Source organism: Eschrichtius robustus, chromosome 1, assembly GCF_028021215.1.
Source record: "Eschrichtius robustus isolate mEscRob2 chromosome 1, mEscRob2.pri, whole genome shotgun sequence".
Taxonomy (NCBI): domain Eukaryota; kingdom Metazoa; phylum Chordata; class Mammalia; order Artiodactyla; family Eschrichtiidae; genus Eschrichtius; species Eschrichtius robustus.
The window spans coordinates 137053138-137074623 of record NC_090824.1 but is presented as its reverse complement, the minus strand read 5'-3'; the positions used below and the strand labels follow the sequence as shown (position 1 = coordinate 137074623).

At 36.7% G+C, this 21486-nt stretch overlaps 1 protein-coding gene across 6 annotated transcripts in view; it reads right to left on the bottom strand.

Moving 5' to 3' along the window:
• The window catches only part of SCAPER (S-phase cyclin A associated protein in the ER), a 489933-nt gene that overhangs the window by 224797 nt on the left and 243650 nt on the right, over positions 1–21486 (bottom strand). For all 6 annotated transcript variants that reach the window (XM_068556227.1, XM_068556251.1, XM_068556256.1 and 3 more), the window contains one exon: positions 12351–12416. In XM_068556227.1, the coding sequence (XP_068412328.1) occupies positions 12351–12416 (66 nt within the window). The remainder of the gene's footprint in view (positions 1–12350; positions 12417–21486) is intronic.

Genomic DNA, 21486 nt, shown 5'->3' with positions numbered 1-21486 from the left:
TGGACAGTGCAGAAGCACAGTATTAACTTCATGAGACAGGGTTCTTCTCTTTTTTTTATTATTAATTAATTAATTAATTTTTGGCTGCGTTGGGTCTTCGTTGTTGCACATGGGCTTTCTCTAGCTGCAGCGAGCGGGGGATACTCTTCGTTGTGGTGTGCGGGCTTCTCATTGGGTGGCTTCTCTTGTTGTGGAGCATGGGCTCTAGGCGCGCGGGCTTCAGCAGTTGTGGCACGTGGGCTCAGTAGTTGTGACTCGTGGGCTCTAGAGCACAGGCTCAGTAGTTGTGGTGCACAGGCTTAGTTGCTCCGTGGCATGTGGGATCTTCCTGGACCAGGGATTGAACCTGTGTCCCCTGCATTGGCAGGCGGATTCTTAACCACTGTGCCACTATGGAAATCCTGAGACAGGGTTCTTGTCAACCCATTCACCATCTTATCCGTAGCACCTCTAGATAAGTACACTCAATAGATATTTAATGATGAATGGTCTAAGAAGAAATTTCTTCTTTACATTAATATTAATAATATCCATAACCTCATATGTTACAAAATACTTTCACGTACATGATCATTTTTAGTCCTCTGAAAAACACTGTCCATCCCTATTTGAAAAATGAAGACGCCAAGGCTCAGGCAAATTAGGTGACTTTCCCAAGGCCTCACGACTGGTAAATGTATTATTGGGACTAGAAACCTAGGCCTTTAATCTTCAAATTTCATGCTTTGTCTCCACACCATATTAGTCAATTCAAATAAGGAAATTTCATTCACAAATGAATAATATCCTAGAATATAATTTCATCTAGAAATGTATTTATGTAAAAAAATTGAATTCCTCAAAGAATACAACAGTAGTTGCAGCTCAAAAAGGCCCTGGTGAACTCCAGTTTAAACCTAAGCTATCCATATGAAGTTTACTTTGATAAGTCAAGGAATAAATACAAACTCTAAAATCAGAAATACCTATGCTTAAATTCTGGCTCCAGAACATACCACATATGTAAACCCTGGGGAGGTTATTTAACTACTTTCAATCTCAGTTTCTTCAACTTAAAAGTGAAGATTTTATATATATATGTATATATATATATTTTTTTTTCTTTCAGAGCTTCTGAAGATTAGAGATAATTAACGTAATGTACCTAACACCATTCACTAAAGTAGACATTCAATAAATGACCAACTCTTATTACTATTCATTGACAGAAAGTCTCAACCTAACAAAAGGAAAAAGGGAATATAAAAAATACAAAAATAGAATAAGAGCAACATACTTCCTTTCTTCCTAATCGAATATGGGCTAGAGTCCCATCCGATTAAAGTTACTGACCTTATCATGTGGATGAATATTGGCAGCGAACTTCACTGTGTGACAGATAAGTAGCCAGCCACTTCAGCTTTTGGCTGAATAAAGCCTGCACACCATGTAACTGAATATCCAGCCATAGCAATGGATGCATATGAATCTAGCACTATTCTTACCAAGAATGTTCACATTCCACTGAAAACCAGGGGTATTTAGGGAGGCACAAGGGCCATTTTAATTCACAGAATACAAGAAGCTTGTATTTCACCCTGAGGTAAATCAAATCTGGGATTCATATGAACCTATCTTTCAGGGAAGAATGCCTAATCAAGGGGATGCTTAGGTAACATGAGCTAAACCTCTGTTTTATTCCCTGCCTCCACAGAAGTACCACAAATAATATAGCCCCTCTCAAGAAAAACATTAGATTTTGATTCATATTATAAATAATGATAGAATGTCACAGGACTCAAGCCCTGAAAGCTGTATTTTCCCTACAGGGCAAGAATAGGAGCTGTTTAGAGGGTGCAGTTTTTATTAATACAGAAATTGCTATTTGAGTTACTTCTGGCATGTTAATTTTTTCTAGCATGAAAAGTAAAAGTGAAGGATTCATAACCCCTAGCCAAGAACATGAGAAGTATCTGTCAGGTAAATGGCTTTATGGAGAATTTTTTAAGGTCAGATATTTTCTTCTCAAAACTTGAACAAATTCTAACAACTCTAAGTTCAAACCTGTCCCTGGCAAATGTGAAATGTAAGGGCTTCTCTGTAAGGATCCCTAACTTTTATCACAGTCAATGTTGGGAGGTTCATTAGGATCATTGGGAAGATTTATAAAAGTGTAAGAAAGGAGACTGGGTCCACGTTAGGAACTAACATTGTTCTTCGGTGTGATGGACAGGAAGACATAAATATATTAACTTCTTTTTTTCTTTCACCTCCTCTATTTGAAAGGTACATAGTCTAAATTTAAGGCTACTGGTTCCCCTTCCATTTTTAAATAATATGCTTAAGTCTGTATTTCTAAATGTAACAGCTTAAGAAATCCCCATATAAGATGAAAACAGTGTGCATATATTTTTTTTAAACATTTATATTAACATATTTCCATACATATTTCCATACAAATATAAGATTTTTAGAAATTTCATGTAATGTCTGAAACATTTATATTAACATATTTCCATACAAATAACCCAATGAAAGTTTAGTATTAGTTGTTTTGTTTGTTTTTTTATACTGCAGGTTCTTATTAGGCATCAATTTTATACACATCGCTGTATACATGTCAATCCCAATCGCCCAATTCAGCACACCACCATCCCCACCTCACCACACTTTTCCCCCCTTGGTGTCCATATGTCCATTCTCTACATCTGTGTCTCAACTTCTGCCCTGCAAACTGGCTCATCTGTACCATTTTTCTAGGTTCCACATGCATGCATTAATATACGATATTTGTTTTTCTCTTTCTGACTTACTTCACTCTGTATGACAGTCTCTAGATCCATCCACTTCTCAACAAATGACTCAATTTCGTTCCTTTTTATGGCTGAGTAATATTCCATTGTATATATGTACCACAACTTCTTTATCCATTCGTCTGCTGATGGGCATTTAGGTTGCTTCCATGACCTGGCTATTGTAAATAGTGCTGCAATGAACATTCGGGTGCATGTGTCTTTTTGAATTACGGTTTTCTCTGGGTATATGCCCAGTAGTGGGATTGCTGGGTCATATGGTAATTCTATTTTTAGTTTTTTAAGGAACCTCCATATTGTTCTCCATAGTGGCTGTATCAATTTACATTCCCACCAACAGTGCAAGAGGGTTCCCTTTTCTCCACACCCTCTCCAGCATTTGTTGTTTGTAGATTTTCTGATGATGCCCATTCTAACAGGAGTGAGGTGATACCTCATTGTAGTTTTGATTTGCATTTCTCTAATAATTAGTGATGTTGAGCATCTTTTCATGTGCTTCGTGGCCGTCTGTATGTCTTCTTTGGAGAAATGTCTATTTAGGTCTTCTGCCCATTTTTGGATTGGGGTATTTGTTTCTTTGATATTGAGCTGAATGAGCAGTTTATATATTTTGGAGATTAATCCTTTGTCCGTTGATTCATTTACAAATATTTTCTCCCATTCTGAGGGTTGTCTTTTCGTCTTGTTTATGGTTTCCTTCGCTGTGCAAAAGCTTTGAAGTTTCATTAGGTCCCACTTGTTTATTTTTGTTTTTATTTCCATTACTCTAGGAGGTGGATCAAAAAAGATCTTGCTGTGATTTATGTCAAAGAGTGTTCTTCCTATGTTTTCCTCTAAGAGTTTTATAGTGTCCAGACTTATATTTAGGTCTCTAATCCATTTTGAGTTTATTTTTGTGTATGGTGTTAGGGAGTATTCTAATTTCATTCTTTTACATGTAGCTGTCCAGTTTTCCCAGCACCACTTATTGAAGAGACTGTCTTTTCTCCATTGTATATCTTTGCCTCCTTTGTCATAGATTAGTTGACCATAGGTGCGTGGGTTAATCTCTGGGCTTTCTATCTTGTTTCATTGATCTATGTTTCTGTTTTTGTGCCAGTACCATATTGTCTTGATTACTGTAGCTTTGTAGTATAGTCTGAAGTCAGGGAGTCTGATTCCTCCAGCTCCATTTTTTTGCCTCAAGACTGCTTTGGCTATTCGGGGTCTTTTGTGTCTCCATACAAATTTTAAGATGATTTGTTCTAGCTCCGTAAAAAATGCCATTGGTAATTTGATAGGGATTGCATTGAATCTGTAGATTGCTTTGGGTAGTATACTCATTTTCACAATGTTGATTCTTCCAATCCAAGAACATGGTATATCTCTCCATCTGTTGGTATCATCTTTCATTTCTTTCATCAGTGTCTTATAGTTTTCTGCATACAGGTCTTTTGTCTCCCTAGGTAGGTTCATTCCTAGGTATTTTATTCTTTTTGTTGCAGTGGTAAATGGGAGTGTTTCCTTAATATCTCTTTCAGATTTTTCATCATTAGTGTATAGGAATGCAAGAGATTTCTGTGCATTCATTTTGTATCCTGCAACTTTACCATATTCATTAATTAGCTCTAGCAGTTTTCTGGTGGCAGTTTTAGGATTCTCTATGTATAGTATCATGTCATCCGCAAACAGTGACAGTTTTACTTCTTCTTTTCCAATTTGTATTCCTTTTATTTCTTTTTCTTCTCTGATTGCCGTGGCTAGGACTTCCAGAACTATGTTGAATAATAGTGGTGAGAGTGGACATCCTTGTCTCGTTCCTGATCTTAGAGGAAATGCTTTCAGTTTTTCACCATTGAGAATGATGTTTGCTGTGGGTTTGTCATATATGGCCTTCATTATGTGGAGGTAGGTTCCCTCTATGCCCACTTTCTGGAGAGTTTTTATCAGAAATGGGTGTTGAATTTTGTCAAAAGCTTTTTCTGCATCTATTGAGATGATCATATGGTTTTTATTCTTCAATTTGTTAATATGGTGTATCACATTGATTGATTTGCGTATATTGAAGAATCCTTGCATCCCTGGGATAAATCCCACTTGATCGTGGTGTATGATCCTTTTAATGTGTTGTTGGATTCTGTTTGCTAGTATTTTGTTGAGGATTTTTGCATCTATATTCATCAGTGATATTGGTCTGTAATTTTCTTTTTTTGTAGTGTCTTTGTCTGGTTTTGGTATCAGGGTGATGGTGGCCTCATAGAATGAGTTTGGGAGTGTTCCTTCCTCTGCAATATTTTGGAAGAGTTTGAGAAGGATGGGTGTTAGCTCTTCTCTAAATGTTTGATAGAATTCACCTGTGAAGCCATCTGGTCCTGGACTTTTGTTTGTTGGAAGATTTTTAATCACAGTTTCAATTTCATTACTTGTGATTGGTCTGTTCATATTTTCTATTTCTTCCTGATTCAGTCTTGGAAGGTTATACCTTTCTAAGAATTTGTCCATTTCTTCCAGGTTGTCCATTTTGTTGGCATAAAGTTGCTTGTAGTAGTCTCTTAGGATGCTTTGTATTTCTGCGGTGTCTGTTGTAACTTCTCCTTTTTCATTTCTGATTTTATTGATTTGAGTCCTCTCCCTCTTTTTCTTGATGAGTCTGGCTAATGGCTTATCAATTTTGTTTATCTTCTCAAAGAACCAACTTTTAGTTTTATTGATCTTTGCTATTGTTTTCTTTGCTTCTATTTCATTTATTTCTGCTCTGATCTTTATGATTTCTTTCCTTCTGCTAACTTTGGGTTTTGTTTGTTCTTCTTTCTCTAGTTTCTTTAGGTGTAAGGTTAGATTGTTTACTTGAGATTTTTCTTGTTTCTTTAGGTAGGCTTGTATAGCTATAAACTTCCTTCTTAGAACCGCTTTTGCTGCATCCCATAGGTTTTGGGTTGTCGTGTTTTCATTGTCATTTGTCTCTAGGTATTTTTTTATTTCCTCTTTGATTTCTTCAGTGATCTCTTGGTTATGTAGTAACGTATTGTTTAGCCTCCATGTGTTTGTCTTTTTTACGTTTTTTTCCCTGTAATTCATTTCTAATCTCATAGCGTTGTGGTCAGAAAAGATGCTTGATATGATTTCAATTTTCTTAAATTTACTGAGGCTTGATTTGTGACCCAAGATGTGATCTATCCTGGAGAATGTTCCGTGCGCACTTGAGAAGAACGTGTTATCTGCTGTTTTTGGATGGAATGTCCTATATATATCAATTAAATCTATCTGATCTATTGTGTCATTTAAAGCTTCTGTTTCCTTATTTATTTTCATTTTGGATGATCTGTCCATTGGTGTAAGTGAGGTGTTAAAGTCCCCCACTATGATTGTGTTACTGTCGATTTCCTCTTTTATAGCTGTTAGCAGTTGCCTTATGTATTGAGGTGCTCCTATGTTGGGTGCATATATATTTATAATTGTTATATCTTCTTCTTGGATTGATCCCTGGATCATTATGTAGTGTCCTTCCTTGTCTCTTGTAACATTCTTTATTTTAAAGTCTATTTTATCTGATATGTGTATAGCTACTCCAGCTTTCTTTTGATTTCCATTTGCATGGAATATCTTTTTCCATCCCCTCACTTTCAGTCTGTATGTGTCCCTAGGTCTAAAGTGGGTCTCTTGTAGACAGCATATATATGGGTCTTGTTTTTGTATCCATTCAGCCAGTCTATGTCTTTTGGTTGGGGCATTTAATCCATTCACGTTTAAGGTAATTATCGATATGTATGTTCCTATGACCATTTTCTTAATTGTTTTGGGATTGTTTTTGTAGGTCCTTTTCTTCTCTTGTGTTTCCCACTTAGAGAAGTTCCTTTAGCATTTGTTGTAGAGCTGGTTTGGTGGTGCTGAATTCTCTTAGCTTTTGCTTGTCTGTAAAGCTTTTGATTTCTCCATCAAATCTAAATGAGATCCTTGCCGGGTAGAGTAATCTTGGTTGTAGGTTCTTCCCTTTCATCACTTTAAGTATATCATGCCACTCCCTTCTGGCTTGCAGAGTTTCTGCTGAGAAATCAGCTGTTAACCTTATGGGAGTTCCCTTGTATGTTATTTGTCGTTTTTCCCTTGCTGCTTTCAATAATTTTTCTTTGTCTTTAATTTTTGCCACTTTGATTACTATGTGTCTCGGCGTGTTTCTCCTTGGGTTTATCCTGTATGGGACTCTCTGCGCTTCCTGGACTTGGGTGGCTATTTCCTTTCCCATGTTAGGGAAGTTTTCGACTATAATCTCTTCAAATATTTTCTCTGGTCCTTTCTCTCTCTCTTCTCCTTCTGGGACCCCTATAATGCGAGTGTTGTTGCGTTTAATGTTGTCCCAGAGGTCTCTTAGGCTGTCTTCATTTCTTTTCATTCTTTTTTCTTTAGTCTGTTCCGCAGCAGTGAATTCCACCATTCTGTCTTCCAGGTCACTTATCCGTTCTTCTGCCTCAGTTATTCTGCTATTGATTCCTTCTAGTGTAGCTTTCATTTCAGTTATTGTATTGGTCATCTCTGTTTGTTTGTTCTTTAATTCTTCTAGGTCTTTGTTAATCATTTCTTGCATCTTCTCAACCTTTGCCTCCATTCTTATTCCGAGGTCCTGGATCATCTTCACTATCATTATTCTGAATTCTTTTTCTGGAAGGTTGCCTATCTCCACTTCATTTAGTTGTTTTTCTGGGGTTTTTTCTTGTTCCTTCATCTGGTACATAGCCCTCTGCCTTTTCATCTTCTCTATCTTTCTGTAACTGTGGTTTTTGGTCCACAGGCTGCAGGATTGTAGTTTTTCTTGCTTCTGTTGTCTGCCCTCTGGTGGTTGAGGCTATCTAAGAGGCTTGATGGGAGGCTCTCCAGTGTGCATATATTGCCTCCTACATTGGTCATCTTTCATTGTTGCCAGCCAGCATCCTTTCCTGTGGAAAAAGAACCCATCTATCCCTTTCAGGGTACTACCTCACCTTCATACTTACATGGGTATACTAGATGTGCTCAATGCTATCAGGGTGTTGCTGCTCCCAGGCCCTCATTCTTAGTGGAAAGATCTAGAAAATGTGTGTATATTATTATATAAATAAATATAAAAAATACATATAACTATATATATAATTATATAAACACAGAGTTGACGCTTGAGCAACAGGGCTTTGAACTGTGCAGGTCCATCTGTACGCAGATTTTTTTCACTATGTATGTCCCACAGGATTCAGGGTTGGTTGAATCCGTGAATGCAGAACTTTGGAGGGGAAGGGCCGACCGTAAAAGTTACAGGCAGATTTCTGACTGCTCACGGGGTGGGCGCCCCAGCCCCACCCTCATTGTTCAAGGGTCACACGTGTTTGTGTGTGTGTGTGTGTGCATCCCTACACTTTACATCTACATTTATTTCTACCTATATATATAACGGAAAATAGGAGTTAAAACTGATATCTACAATTCCAATTCACCACCATAGGATTTTCTATTCTCCCTGGGTCTATTTTTAAGTCTCTTCTCTCATCCTTAATATATTTACTTATGGGAACAATCCACCTAACATATCATGCATCTTTCTTTATGCATACCAGTATCTTCCTGCTTGGCCTCCGACTCCCTACTCTGGGCTCTTCTGCCCTTCTCAGCTTGCTCGGGTTTCACACCCTTTGCAAGACTCCCCTGACAGACTGTGTCAGGATGACATTCCATGGATTACCCTCCTCATTTGGCTCTGATTCCCCACACCAGGCCATGGTGTCCTACCCGACATGGAAGCTCCCTGCGCTCTGCTTGGGCTCTGCACCTCCACACCTGGCACCCCTCCTTAGCCTACTCAGGCTCTGACACCCACCGTTGTGCCACTGCTGCCTCCAGCCATCCAGCCAGTGCAGATGGTTGCTTGGTGCTCTCTCATCTAGTGGCTTTAGGACTGAATTTTTCTGGAAAGGGAGGGGAAACTGGAGGAAGAGTCATTTTCATTTATTAGCTAGAATAATTTTATAAGGACACATTTCTTTTCATCTGCTAGTTGGTTACCAATTTCAATCGGTTACAATAATTATCCTTTTTGATGCTTAAATTGTCCTATTTTTGTCTAGTAGTAAACTTTTCAAGTCAGCTCCTGAGTCTTTTGATAAAACACTAGCAGTCTTTGAGTGCTCCCTTGCCACCTAGTATGACAGAGCATTCAGATCTAGCATTAGACATTTTTCCAAGAAGTTCTTGCTCCCTTTAGTGAGATATGCTCACTGCTACTGCATTGGTCATTTGCTTCTAGGCCTCTTCAATCGACAGAGCTAGGAAATAAGTAAATGTGTGTACACACACATGTATAATACATGTGTATCTATATATGTATATACACAAATACGTATACACACAAATACGCAGAACACTTTTTAAAAGATAAAGTATCTCATAAATTCATATATTTCAAATTCAGTCCTACAGGGGTATTACCTGATCTCTAATGTATTACATCTATCTCCTTTCATCCAGACTGAGAATTCAGTTTCTCAGTAATACAGGGGATGAAAGAATGCTAGTCTCCATAATCTTCTTTACTTTATCCTTACTATTATGCACACAGACTCAGAATAACATTATCAATAATACCATCACCAATATAATTGGAGAATGGTGAATTTTTTAGAATTATGTTTTCCCCATTCTCCCCAATATTTTTCTTATAGTTACACTATAAAAACATCTGAGATACAGTTATTACATAATATTCTTTTTCTTCTGGCCATCAGTTATTCTTAGTTCTATAAGAAACTATAACTTTAACATTCATCCCTAGTCTTTATGTTGATGTCTAATAATTTTGATTGTCTAAGGTTCATTCTCTCTTAGTATTTAAGATCCTCAAGAAAAGATAATGTGGGTCAAGGATTTTGTAACTGGCAAAACTGATTTTTGAGGCCATAAAATTATTGATAAGAAAGAGTAAGAATTAAGGCAACATTTTTCACATCAGCCCATCCTGAGGAACCTACTTAAGAATGAGGTTCAGGTGCTTCTCTCAAATTGGTCCCCTGAACCTTCCAGTGAAAACCGTTAGTTATTTTGGGGTTATCCTTTCCTTACATCTGTTATCCCAGTTGCTTCTCTTTGCTTTCTTTCACACTGATGTCATTACCATGCAGGTCTTGTGGATATTTGTTCCCATCCACTTGTATTTCAGATTTCATGTAGATATCTGGCAATGTAGTTTTTTTTGTAAATGCTTCCATGGGTTTTTGGTTTTCTTTATTAGTTATCTGGTTTCTATGTTAAAATTTGAAGATATTGAAAAATTATGCTCTATTGCTACTGCCATTTTTCTAGACTTATAATTTAAAAGAATAGCCTGGTTGCCCTGTGGTAAAGAGACTGTAGTAAGCAAGGGCAGAGCAGTGTAGAACTAATTAGGAAGCTGCTAGAATAATCCAGATGAGAGACAATGGTAGGTTAGACTAGACTAGTTACTATGGAGGTAATGAATAGTGGTCAGATTCTGAATATATTTTACAGATAGAGCCAAGAGAATTTTTTTGATGGACTGAAAGTAGAGTGTGAGAAAAAGGATGACTCTGAAGATTTTAGATGACTTAATTTAAGGATGGGCTTGCCATCCTTAAATTAAGGATGAGCAAAAATATGAGGGGTAAGGTATGGGAGCAAATTTCAGGAGTTTAATTTTGCACATATTCACTTGAGGCATCCAAGTGAACAGAGAGACATCCAAGTGGAAATGCTAAATAGGAAGTTGGATATAGTACTCTGGAGTTCTGGGGACAGGTCTGGATTGGAGACATAAATTTAAAGTCCATCCAGATACTAGATGTTTAAAGTCATGAAACTAAATGAGATTACCAAGGGAGTAATTCTCTATTTGAACTCTCAGGACAAAGGCATGTTAATGTCAACGGTCAAAGAGACAAGAAACAACCAGGCAAAAGATACTGAAAAAGGGCATCTAGTCAAGAGGAGAATCCAGAGAAAGTTGTATAGTAGATTGTTACATTAAAGGTCCCCCTTGAAGTATATCTTGCCAGCCATGACTTACATAGTCACCTCAGACAGTGACTATGGACTTGGCAAAATGACTTGCCTTGGCCAATGGGACATAAACAAATGTGACACAAGCAGAGGCTTGATAAGGCCTGATATCCTCTATGAACACTGAAGCAAAAACCCTCAATAAAACAAGCAAAACAAATTCAACAGCATATTAAAAGGATTATACACCATGACCAAGTGATCTGTCATCCTCAAGGAGGCTGACCCAAGCTTCCTTATATGGCAGTCACAGGGGAGCAAGAAAGCAAAGTTGTGAGCAGAAGCCTCAAGACTTCTGGAGCCAAGGCTCAGGAGTCACATATTGCTTCTGCAGTAGACTGTGGATCAGAACAAGTCAAAAGGCCAGAACAAATTCAAGAGTAAGGAAAATAGAGTCCACTCCTTGATGGAGAGGTGGCAAAGTTATATTGCAAAGGGACGTGCCTCCAGGAATGGCTCAACAACTTCTGGCCATCTTTGCAAACACTATACCACATCATATATTAAATTTCCTCAAATTTTGGATCTATTTCTAGACTGTTTTAAAAAATCTATTCCATTAATTTGTATTAGTATTCACATGCCAATACAAAACAATTTGGTGGATAAATTAGGAGTTTGGGACCAGCAGATACAAACTACTATATATAAAATAGATAAACAACAAGGTCCTACTGTATAGCACAGGGAACTATATTCAATATCTTGTAATAAACTATAATGGAATAGAATTGGAAAAAAAATATATGTATAACTGGATCATTTTGTTGTACACCAGAAACTAACACAACATTGTAAATCAACTATAAATTAAAAAAATAAAGTACAACTTCAAGTGCTAGAACTTAATCATATACATAATGAATAAAAGATATCTTAACCGTAAGCAAAAAAGTGGACATCCTAAGCTCCGGATTCACATTGCCTTTCAATAAGACTACACCAGTCTGTACCCCCATCAGCAGTATTATGTAAGTACCTTTCTCTCACTGAACCTCTACTGGCAGTCTATTTGAGAGAAGCAAAATGACGATGTTTTTGTTTACTTAGCTATTACACTCAGTAATTACACTGACACCCAACGGCGGAGTCTAAATCCTCATCTGTCAAGTGGCCTTTGCAACAATCTTGAATGAGATCTCCTCAGAGTAAGAACCAGTACAGCCTTGCCAGAACTTGTTTTGTTAGAATAGGGTTTCTTTACCTCAGCACTATTGATGTTTTGGATGCGGTAATACTTTGCTGTGGAGGCCTATCTTGTGCACTGAAGAATGGTTAACAGTATCCCCTGACCTCTGCACGCTTGATGGCAGCTGCACCATTTTTCCAAGCTGTGATAACCAAAATATTATCACATACCCCCAGGCACAGACAAATGTCCTCTCACAAAACCATCCCCAGTTGGATACCACTGTGTTAGAATAAAATTCTAGGCATCAGATACAAAGTCCATGACCACAGGCATACAATGATGGTTCAGATAAACTTTTGTTACAGGCAAAGACTGAAGAGACAAAGAACTAAAATGCATGATAAAATACTCACTTCGCTTTATAGGGTGAGTCTGAGCCAGAATTTTTTGTTTCCAATAAACTCTCGTATTCCTTGGCCCTAAAGAGAAAAGAGTTTTATCACTGTTACTTATTTTGCTGTTAATTTTTATAACAAAATAAAACTTTGGTTGTGTTTTTCCTCTCCCAGTACTAGGAACATTACTACACTAATTTTAACACTTAGATTTCTGAGATTGCATCTTTAAAATACTATGAATCTATCAAAAAAGACTGAAAAATACATATTTCCTCACAGGATATAAAACAGATTCATAAAAACACTTCTGAGTTTAGGGACTTGGTACAGAATGGTGCTATTTTTCAGAAATGTTAAAATCATGATAATTAAATTTAAAACCATACTAAGTTTCTACAAGGTGGTTGAGGTGCCTCAATATCTATGTATACCTGAAGAGGTATATAATGCAAAATTAAATACAGGTAAAGAATAGTCATTTAACTCTAGAAATAATTTTAAAAGGCAGTGGAAATGACTTGACCAGATACTCAAAGATCTGTTTTATTCTGCTTTTGTTATTTATACTGACTAAATGCCAAAAGTCTGCAAAAATCTGAGATAACACTCTTCTGCCATTGTCCAACTAAGCTCCACCTTGCCTGTAACTGTAGGTGACAGCCATCAACAGGTCACCAAACTAAGCAGACATCACTACAGCAATCCATTAACAATGACTTAAATTTGTCAATTTCCCTTTTCAGAGGAAAAAGAGAAAAATACTAACTTAAATATTAACCATTCACCCAAAGGGTTCTAGTCTCAAATAATTAGTCCAGTGACCTATGAAAGAATTAGTCACAATGTACACCAATCCATACAGCAATGACAGGTGAAAAAATAAAAACTGTTTCATAAAAAACCTGAAAGATGCAAATTACAACATGCCTAATGAGAAAAAAGCAATCTAGCATAGGTTATGCTTGGGAATGAAGAAATAACTAAATTAGAATTAAACATTAAATTATGTATTGTTTCAACCTACGTGTGCTCATTGCTATCAGCCAAAATATTAAGGCATATTGAAATGGGGAAATAACCACATTGTAGTTGCAAGTAATTGTGACCTCATATGAAAGGTGGGGAAAGTAACAATTCTGCAGGATTGAATATGTTCCAAGAGCTGTGCCAAGGAGCTACACATTCATTGTCTCATACAGTCTTACAAACTCAATATATATATTGCCCTCATTTTACAAAAAAAAAAAATTGAGGCTTAGGAAGATGCCAGTTGTATCAAGACATATATTTATCTGAGGCTTCAAGTGGAAAAAACTGAATACATTCTCCCATTCATGCACACCTAACTAGAAAATTACTACCCAAAGAAATCCTAACTTTACCTGGAATGGTAGTTAACCACTTTTTCCTAACTTGAATCTCACCTTGATTCACTTTTAGCAATCAATTAAATGTTTATTTCCAGAGCCCCTACTCTGTATAAACTAGAGTATGGGGGGATAATAAGAGTTATATATATATCAGGGATGGGGTATATATATATAGTGGGAATATTCAACGTATTTATTCTCAATAAGGAGGAGGAAGATACAGCATTAAAAGATACATAGTTCTACAAAGCTGAGTAAGTGACAGATGGGTACTGTCACAAGTGCTCATTTCCACCTAAGATGCTAGGGGGAGTTTCCTCAAGGAAATGGAAAGTGTGCCTGCTTGAAAGATAGGTAGCATCTGAATACACAAAAAGAAAATGCCATTAATAGGGTAGAGAAGTGAGCAAATAATGCTAGACATGGCGGGAAACACAAGTTGTGCTTAGGGAACAGTGCACAGATCCCTTTTGCTGGAGCGAAAGATTAAAATATAGGAATTATGAGAGAGAAAGCTGAAAAGAATTATTTCAGAAACTCTATTATTATTAAATTATGATTATTTACTCTTTAAGATAATGACCCACTTTATTAATATTTTAAATTTATTAGTGTTGTGTTGTATACTGCCTTCCCTCACTTTTAGTCTCCTTGTCATCGTGGTTGTACTCTTTCTTAGCCATAATGTGGGATATTTATTTACTCCGTTTTATTTTTTGTTAGCTTTTTTACAGGCTAACTTTTGTTAGCTTTTCAGAGTTAACAAATATTCTCCAAGAATTAGATCTTATCAACTTCTATTTAATTTCCATTTTTATCTTTATAAAGATATAGTACATTGTAAGTGCCATATGTATATTTGTTAAATAAAAATAAATAAATACATCTATCCTATTTCCCATGAAGAAGATATGAATATTGTTCTAATCCTTGAGTTGTTTAGACCACTACTACTTCAACTGATAAAATAATTTAAGGCTAAAATTTCATTCTGAGTAAAGTTTTGACCATACTCCGTAAGTTTCATGTTCTCATTGTCACAAATTTCAAACAGTTTGTATTTCCATTTTGTCTTACTCCTAAAAACTCTTAATTCAAATAATGTTTTCTGGTCCACTCCCACCCCTTGGTTCCGAAGTGTTAATTTTTTTGTCTTTATAATTCTTTTTTTTCATTTTTGGGTCAGCTTTATTGAGGTATAATTTACAAACAATAAAAACTTTAAATTGTAAGTGTATAATTTGATGAGTTTTCACAGTTGTGCCTACCAACATAAGTGAAACCACAATCATGATATAAAGCATTTCCACCACCCCACAAAATTTTATCATGTTTTTTGGTAATAATTCTCTTCCCTCTGCCCCCACCTTCTTGTTCCTAGGAATAATCCATCTACTTTTTCCCAGTATAGATTTCTGAATATCAAATTACTACGATCATACATACTTTCTTGTGTCTGGATTAATTCATTTAGAATAAATCTCGAGATTCTTTCATAATCAAATATATTATTAGTTAATTCCTTTTCACTGCTTTGCAGTATTCTATTGTTTGGACACCACAATTTATCCATCTCCAGTTCGATATTTTACTTCTTTCCAATCTGGGGCTACTACCAACTCTAAACATTTGTAGACAAGTCACTGCATGGGCAGATGTCTTAATTTCTTTTGGATAAATACCTAGGAATGGGGTTGCTGAGCGATCTGATAAGCATGTGCTTAACCTTAAAATACAAAAATGTTTACCAAACAGGTCATTCCAATTTGTACTTCTACCAGCAAAGTATGAGAGTTCCAGTTGCTTTAATCCTTGAAGAGTGCCTTGCTTAATTTCTTTATATCTGTGAAGTTCGCATATTTCCTTTTGACTTCTAACTTCATTTCCTTGTGGTTAGAGAAGATATCTTGCATGATTTCAATATTTTAAAATTTATGGAATCTTGTTTTGTGGTCTAATGTATGATCAGTGCTGAAGAGTATTTCATGTACACTCGAGCAGAATATGTATTCTGCTGTTTTGGGGTAGAATGTTCTCTATCCATCTGTTAGGTTTAGTAAGTTGATGTTGTTCACGACTTTTATTTCCTTGTTGATCCCCAGACTGGTTGTCCTATCCATTATTAAAAGTGGGGTATGAAGTATCCAACTATTACTGGTGAACTGTCTATTTCTCCGCTCAATTCTGTCAGTTTTTCCTTCATATATTTTGTGACTTTCTCAGGTGCATATATGTTTGTAATTGTTATGTATTTTTGATGGATTCATCCTTTCATCACTACATAATATTCTTCTCTCTTTATTGTACAATTTTGGTCTTAAAGTCTATGTTGCATGATAGCAATATAGTTACTTCAGCTATATTATCTTGCAGAGGGTACTCTTTGCATGAAATATTTCTATCCTTTCACATTAAACCACTTGGGTTCTTATATTTGAAGTGAGTCCCTTGTAGACAGCATATAGTTGAATTATTTTTAAAAATTCATTCTGCCAATCTGTTTCTTTTACTGGAGTCTTTAATGCATCTATATTTAATGTGATTACTGATAAGGACAGATTTACTTCTGCCATTTTGCATTTTCTGTATATCTCTTTTGTCCCCCAATTCCTTCATTACTGCTTTATTTTGTGCTAAATATTTTCTAGTGTACCATTTCCATTCCCTTCTCATTTCTTCAAGTATATGTATATACTTATTTATTTATCTGTTGTTTTCTTAGCAGTTGTCCTGAATTATAATTAACATCTTAATTCATAACAATCTAGTTAGAATCAATACCGACTTAGTTTCAGTAGTATACAAAAATGTTCCTATATAGCATTTACCTCTTTTATGCTATTATTATAAGTCATTTCTTTATACATTGTGTGTGCCCATCAACATAGGTTTATAATTATTGTTTTGTGTAGTTCTCTTTTAAATCAAATAGGAAAAATGAGGAGATACAAAAATACTACATTTCCACTGATTTATATATATATAGTTACTTCTACAGTGTCCTTTATTTCTTTGTGTGGATTCAAGTTACTGTCTACTGTGTTTTTATCGCAGACTGAAGATTTCCGTTAGAGCTTTTTGAAGTGCAGGTCTACTAGTGACAATCTCTCAGCTTTTGTTTATCATGGAATGTATTAATTTCTCCTTCATTTTTGAAGTTTTGCCAGATATAGAATTCTTGGTTGACAATTTGTTCTGCTTTTGTGTTTTTCTACCAGGAAACTGAATATGTTTATCCTACTGCCTTCTGACCCCTATAGTTTCTGATGAGAAATAAACTATTATTATATTGAGGATGTTTTACATATGAAGAATTGCTTCTCTTTTGATGCTTTCAAGATTCTCTTTATCTTCCAATGTTTGATTATAATGTGTCATAACGTGGATGTCTGCATTTCTCCTACTTAGAGTTTGTTGAAATTCCTGGATCTGCAGATCATATCCTTCATTAAATTTGGAAAACTTTCAGCCATCATTTCTTCAAATGTTCTCTGCCCTTTTCTCTCTCTACTCTTCTCTGGGACTCCCTTATGTATATGTTGGTATGCTGGATGGTGTCCCACAGGTTTTTGAGACTGTATTCAAATTTTTCCCCATTCTTTTTTCTTTCTCTTCTGTGGAGTGTATAATCTCAATTGAGAATCTTCAAGTTCACTGATTCTTTCTTCTAATCTGCTCAAATAAGCTGCTGAACCCTTCAAGTAATTTTTTTCACTTCAATTACTGTACTTTTCAGCTACAAACTTTCTATTAGTTCTTTTAAAATTTTTATCTCATTATTAACATTATCCAGTTGGTTACATATCATTCACATGGTTTCCTTTAGTTCTCTGAGTATATTTAGAAAATTTTAAAATCTTTGTCTAGTAAGGCCAATATCTGGGCTTCCCCAGGGACACTTTCTATTAATTTTTTTCCCAGTGTATGGGCCAATTTTCTTTTTTTTTGCATGCCTTGCAACTTTTTCTTGAAAACAAGACACTTTAAATATTATAATGTGGCAACTCTGGAAATCAGATTCTCCTTCCTCTCAGGTTTTGTTTTTGCTACTTGATGTACTTGTTGTACATTTGTTTAGTGAGTTTTCTGAACTAATTTTCTAAAGTTTATATTCCTTGTCATTACGGCCCCTAAAGTCTCTAGAGGTTCTATTACTTTAGCAATCAATTAGTGATTCAAGAGATTTCTTTAAACACCACAAACAATAACATCAAAAGTCCTAATCTAGTCTTGGCAGATGGGCTCTGTGTGTGTGTTGGGGCAAGCCAACAAGACTCAGTTAGGCAGATTAAAACTCTACCTTAGCTCTCACTTCCTGCTTGCATAAAAGACTAATGGTCAGGACCTTCTTGGGTCTTTTCTGATCACGTACCCATCCCTGGGCATGCATATAGCCTTCTAGATTTCTCAGAGTATGTGGGAGGTTTTCAAAGCCCTTGTTCCCCAAGGCATCTCAATCCTCAGCCTTTCCCTGCAAATTTTTTGATTAGTTAATTATTTACACTAATTGTATACCCTTGCACTGGGCACCACAAACTAATACATTTGCTTTTAAATTGTTTTTGACAATCACCCCCAGGTAGCCTCCTCAGCTCTGGGAGAATCCTGAGTTAGGTAAAAGAAAGACAAACCCTTAGAACTAACCTTTCAGAGAACCATCAGTCAGGTTAAAACAACTACAGTTCTTTGAGTACAAGGTTTGTTCTGCTCCCTCCAGTACTAAGTACCTGTAACAGGGATGCTGGGAAGTTGAGACATGATCAGGGTAAGTTAAAACACCACTAGCCTCTTTTTTTAAACTGAAGTATAGTTAATTTACAATGTTGTATTAGTTTCAAGTGTACAGCAAAGTGATTCAGTGATATATATATAGATTTTTTTTTCAGATTCTTTTCCATTATAGGTTATTACAAGATATTGAGTATAATTCCCTGTGCTATACAGTAGATCCTTGTTGTTTATCTATTTTATAATATATAGTAGTGTGTATATGTTAATCCTAAACTCCTAATCTATCCCCAGTCCCCCACTATCCCCTTTGGTAACCATATGTTTCTTTTCTATGTCTGTGAATCCATTTCTGTTTCATAAATAAGTTTGTATCATTTGTATCATTTTTTAGATTCTACATATAAGTGATATCATATGATACTTGTCTTTCCCTGTCTGACTTATGTCACTTAGTATGATAAACTCTAGGTCCATTTATGTTGCTGCAAATGGCATTATTTCATTCTTTCTTAAGGCTGAGTAGTACTCCATTATACATACACCACATCTTCTTTATCCACTCATTTGCCAATGGACATTTAGGTTGTATTGTGGGGTATTCCTCTGTGGGTTAATCCTATATGGAACTCTCTGCGCTTCCTGGACTTGGGTGACTATTTCCTTTCCCAGGTTAAGGAAGTTTTCAGCTATTACCTCTTCAAATATTTTCTTAGGCCCTTTCTCGCTCTCTTATCCTTCTGGAATCCCTATAACGTGAATATTAGCATGCTTGATGTTGTCCCAGAGGTCTCTTAAACTGTCCTCATTTCTTTTCATTCTTTTTCTGTTCAGTGGCAGTGATTTCCACTACTCTGTCTTCAGCTCACCGATTTGTTCTTCTGCCTCGTTTAGTCTACTATTGATTCCTTCGAGTGTATTTTTCATTTCAGTTATCGTATTCTTCAATTTTGTTTGGTTGTTCTTTATATTTTTTAATTCTTTGTTAAAAACTTCTGATTTCTTGCTCTGTGCATCCATTCTCTTCCCAAGTTCTTTGATCATCTTTATGATCACTACTCTGAACTCTTTCTAGGGTCGACTGCCTATATCTACATCACTTAGTTCTTCTTCTGGGGTTTTATCTTGTTCCTTCGTCTGAAACATATTCCTCTGTTGCCTCATTTTGTCTAAACTGCTACTTGTATTTTCCTGTATGTGGTAGGTTGGTTAAGTTTCTCAACCTTGGAGAAGTGGCTCTCTGTAGGAGATGTCCTATGCATCCCAGCAGTGCACACCCCTCTCATCACCCAAGAGCCAGGGGCCAGCTGGTCCCAGGGTAGTGTCTAGTCTGGATTTGTGGACTCGGTCTGCAGGCTGTGGGACTGTAGTTTTCTTGCTTCTGGTGTCTGCCCTCTGGTGGGTGAGGCTGGTCTAAGGTTTGGGTAGGGTTCCTGGCAGGAGGGGCCAGTGCCTGCCCCCCTGGTGGGTAGAGCTGGGTCTTGGTCCTCTGATGGACAGGGCCATGCTAGGGGCATGTCTAGAGGTGGCTGTGGGCTCAGAGAGTCTTTAGGCAGCCTGCTTGTAGATGGACACAGACCCACCCAGTTTGTTGTTTGGCCTGAGGTGTGTTGTTTGGTACTTGAGCCTACAGGCTGTTGGGTGGGGCCAGGTCTTGATGCCAAAATGTCAGACTCCAGGAGAGTTCTTGCAGATGAATGCTCCCCACTGTGTCCGCCACCAGTGTCTCCATCCCCAGGGTGGGCCACTGCCACCCCTCACCTCCACAGGAGACCCTCCAAGACTAGCAGGTAGGTCTGGCCCAGGCTTCTATCAAATTACTGCTTTTGCCCTTGGTCCTGGTATGAGTGAGATTTTGTGTGCGCTCTTTAAGAGTAAAGTCTCTATTTCCCCCAATCCTGTGGAGCTCCTGCAAACAAGCCCTGCTGGCTTTCAAAGCCAAATGCTCTGAGGGCTCCTCCCCCTGGTGCTGGACCCCTGGATGGGGGTGCCTAATGTGGGGCTCAGAGCTCTCACTCCTGTGGGAGAACCTCTGCAAATATAATTATTCTCCAGTTTGTGGGTCGCCCACCTGAGAGATATGGAATTTGATTATATTTCAAGTCTGCCCCTCCTATGGGTCTAGTTGTGGTTCCATCCTTATATCTTTAGTTGTAGAGGATCTTTTCTGGTAGGTTTCAGTCTTTTTCAATGATGTTTGTTCTGCAGATAGTTGTGATTTTGGTGTGCTCATGAGAGGGGGTGAGCTTGGGGTCCTTCTACTCTGCCATGTTAGCCACTCTCTTGCCTCTCTTAACAAGGTTCATCTGATTTTTCTTAATTGCCTTTTCCCCCAGTAGCAGTAAGCCTTTGATCATTTCCTGAGTTCAAAAAAAGTTGATTCTGACAGTTTTTGCCAGTTGACTCATTATTTTTATGGCAATATGGACTTTTAGAGTTCCCTACCCTACCTTTTTATTCACATCATTCAGGATTTTTTAAATTTTAAATAAGAGACCTTAATTCATATTTACATTACAATTGATGTGTTTAGCATTATTTCTGCCATTTTATTTTTTAAACCAGCTTTGAGATATAATTCAAATACCATATAATTCACCCATCTAAATGTGTAATTCAACATTTTTAATATATTCATAAGGTTGTATAGCCAATCATCACATTCTAACTTTAGAAGATTTTTATTTTCCCTGAGTAAAATCCAGTAACCTTTAGTACTCAATCCCAGTTTCTCTCCTCCTGCTCACATCCCCAAGCAACACTAATCTGCTTTTTATCTCTATAAAATTTTTTATCCTGGACATTTCATATAAATGGAATCATAAGATACATGGCCTTTTTCTGACTGGCTTCTTTCACTTACCATAGTGTTTTCAAGTTTCATCCACATTGCAGCACATGTCAGTATTCATTCCTTTTCATTCCTAAATACTATTTCATTGCATGGATATATCAAATTTTGCTTACCTGTTCAACAGTTGATGAACATTTGGGTTGTTTCCACTTTTGGCTCTTATGAATAATGATGCTATGAACATACTGTACAAGTTTTA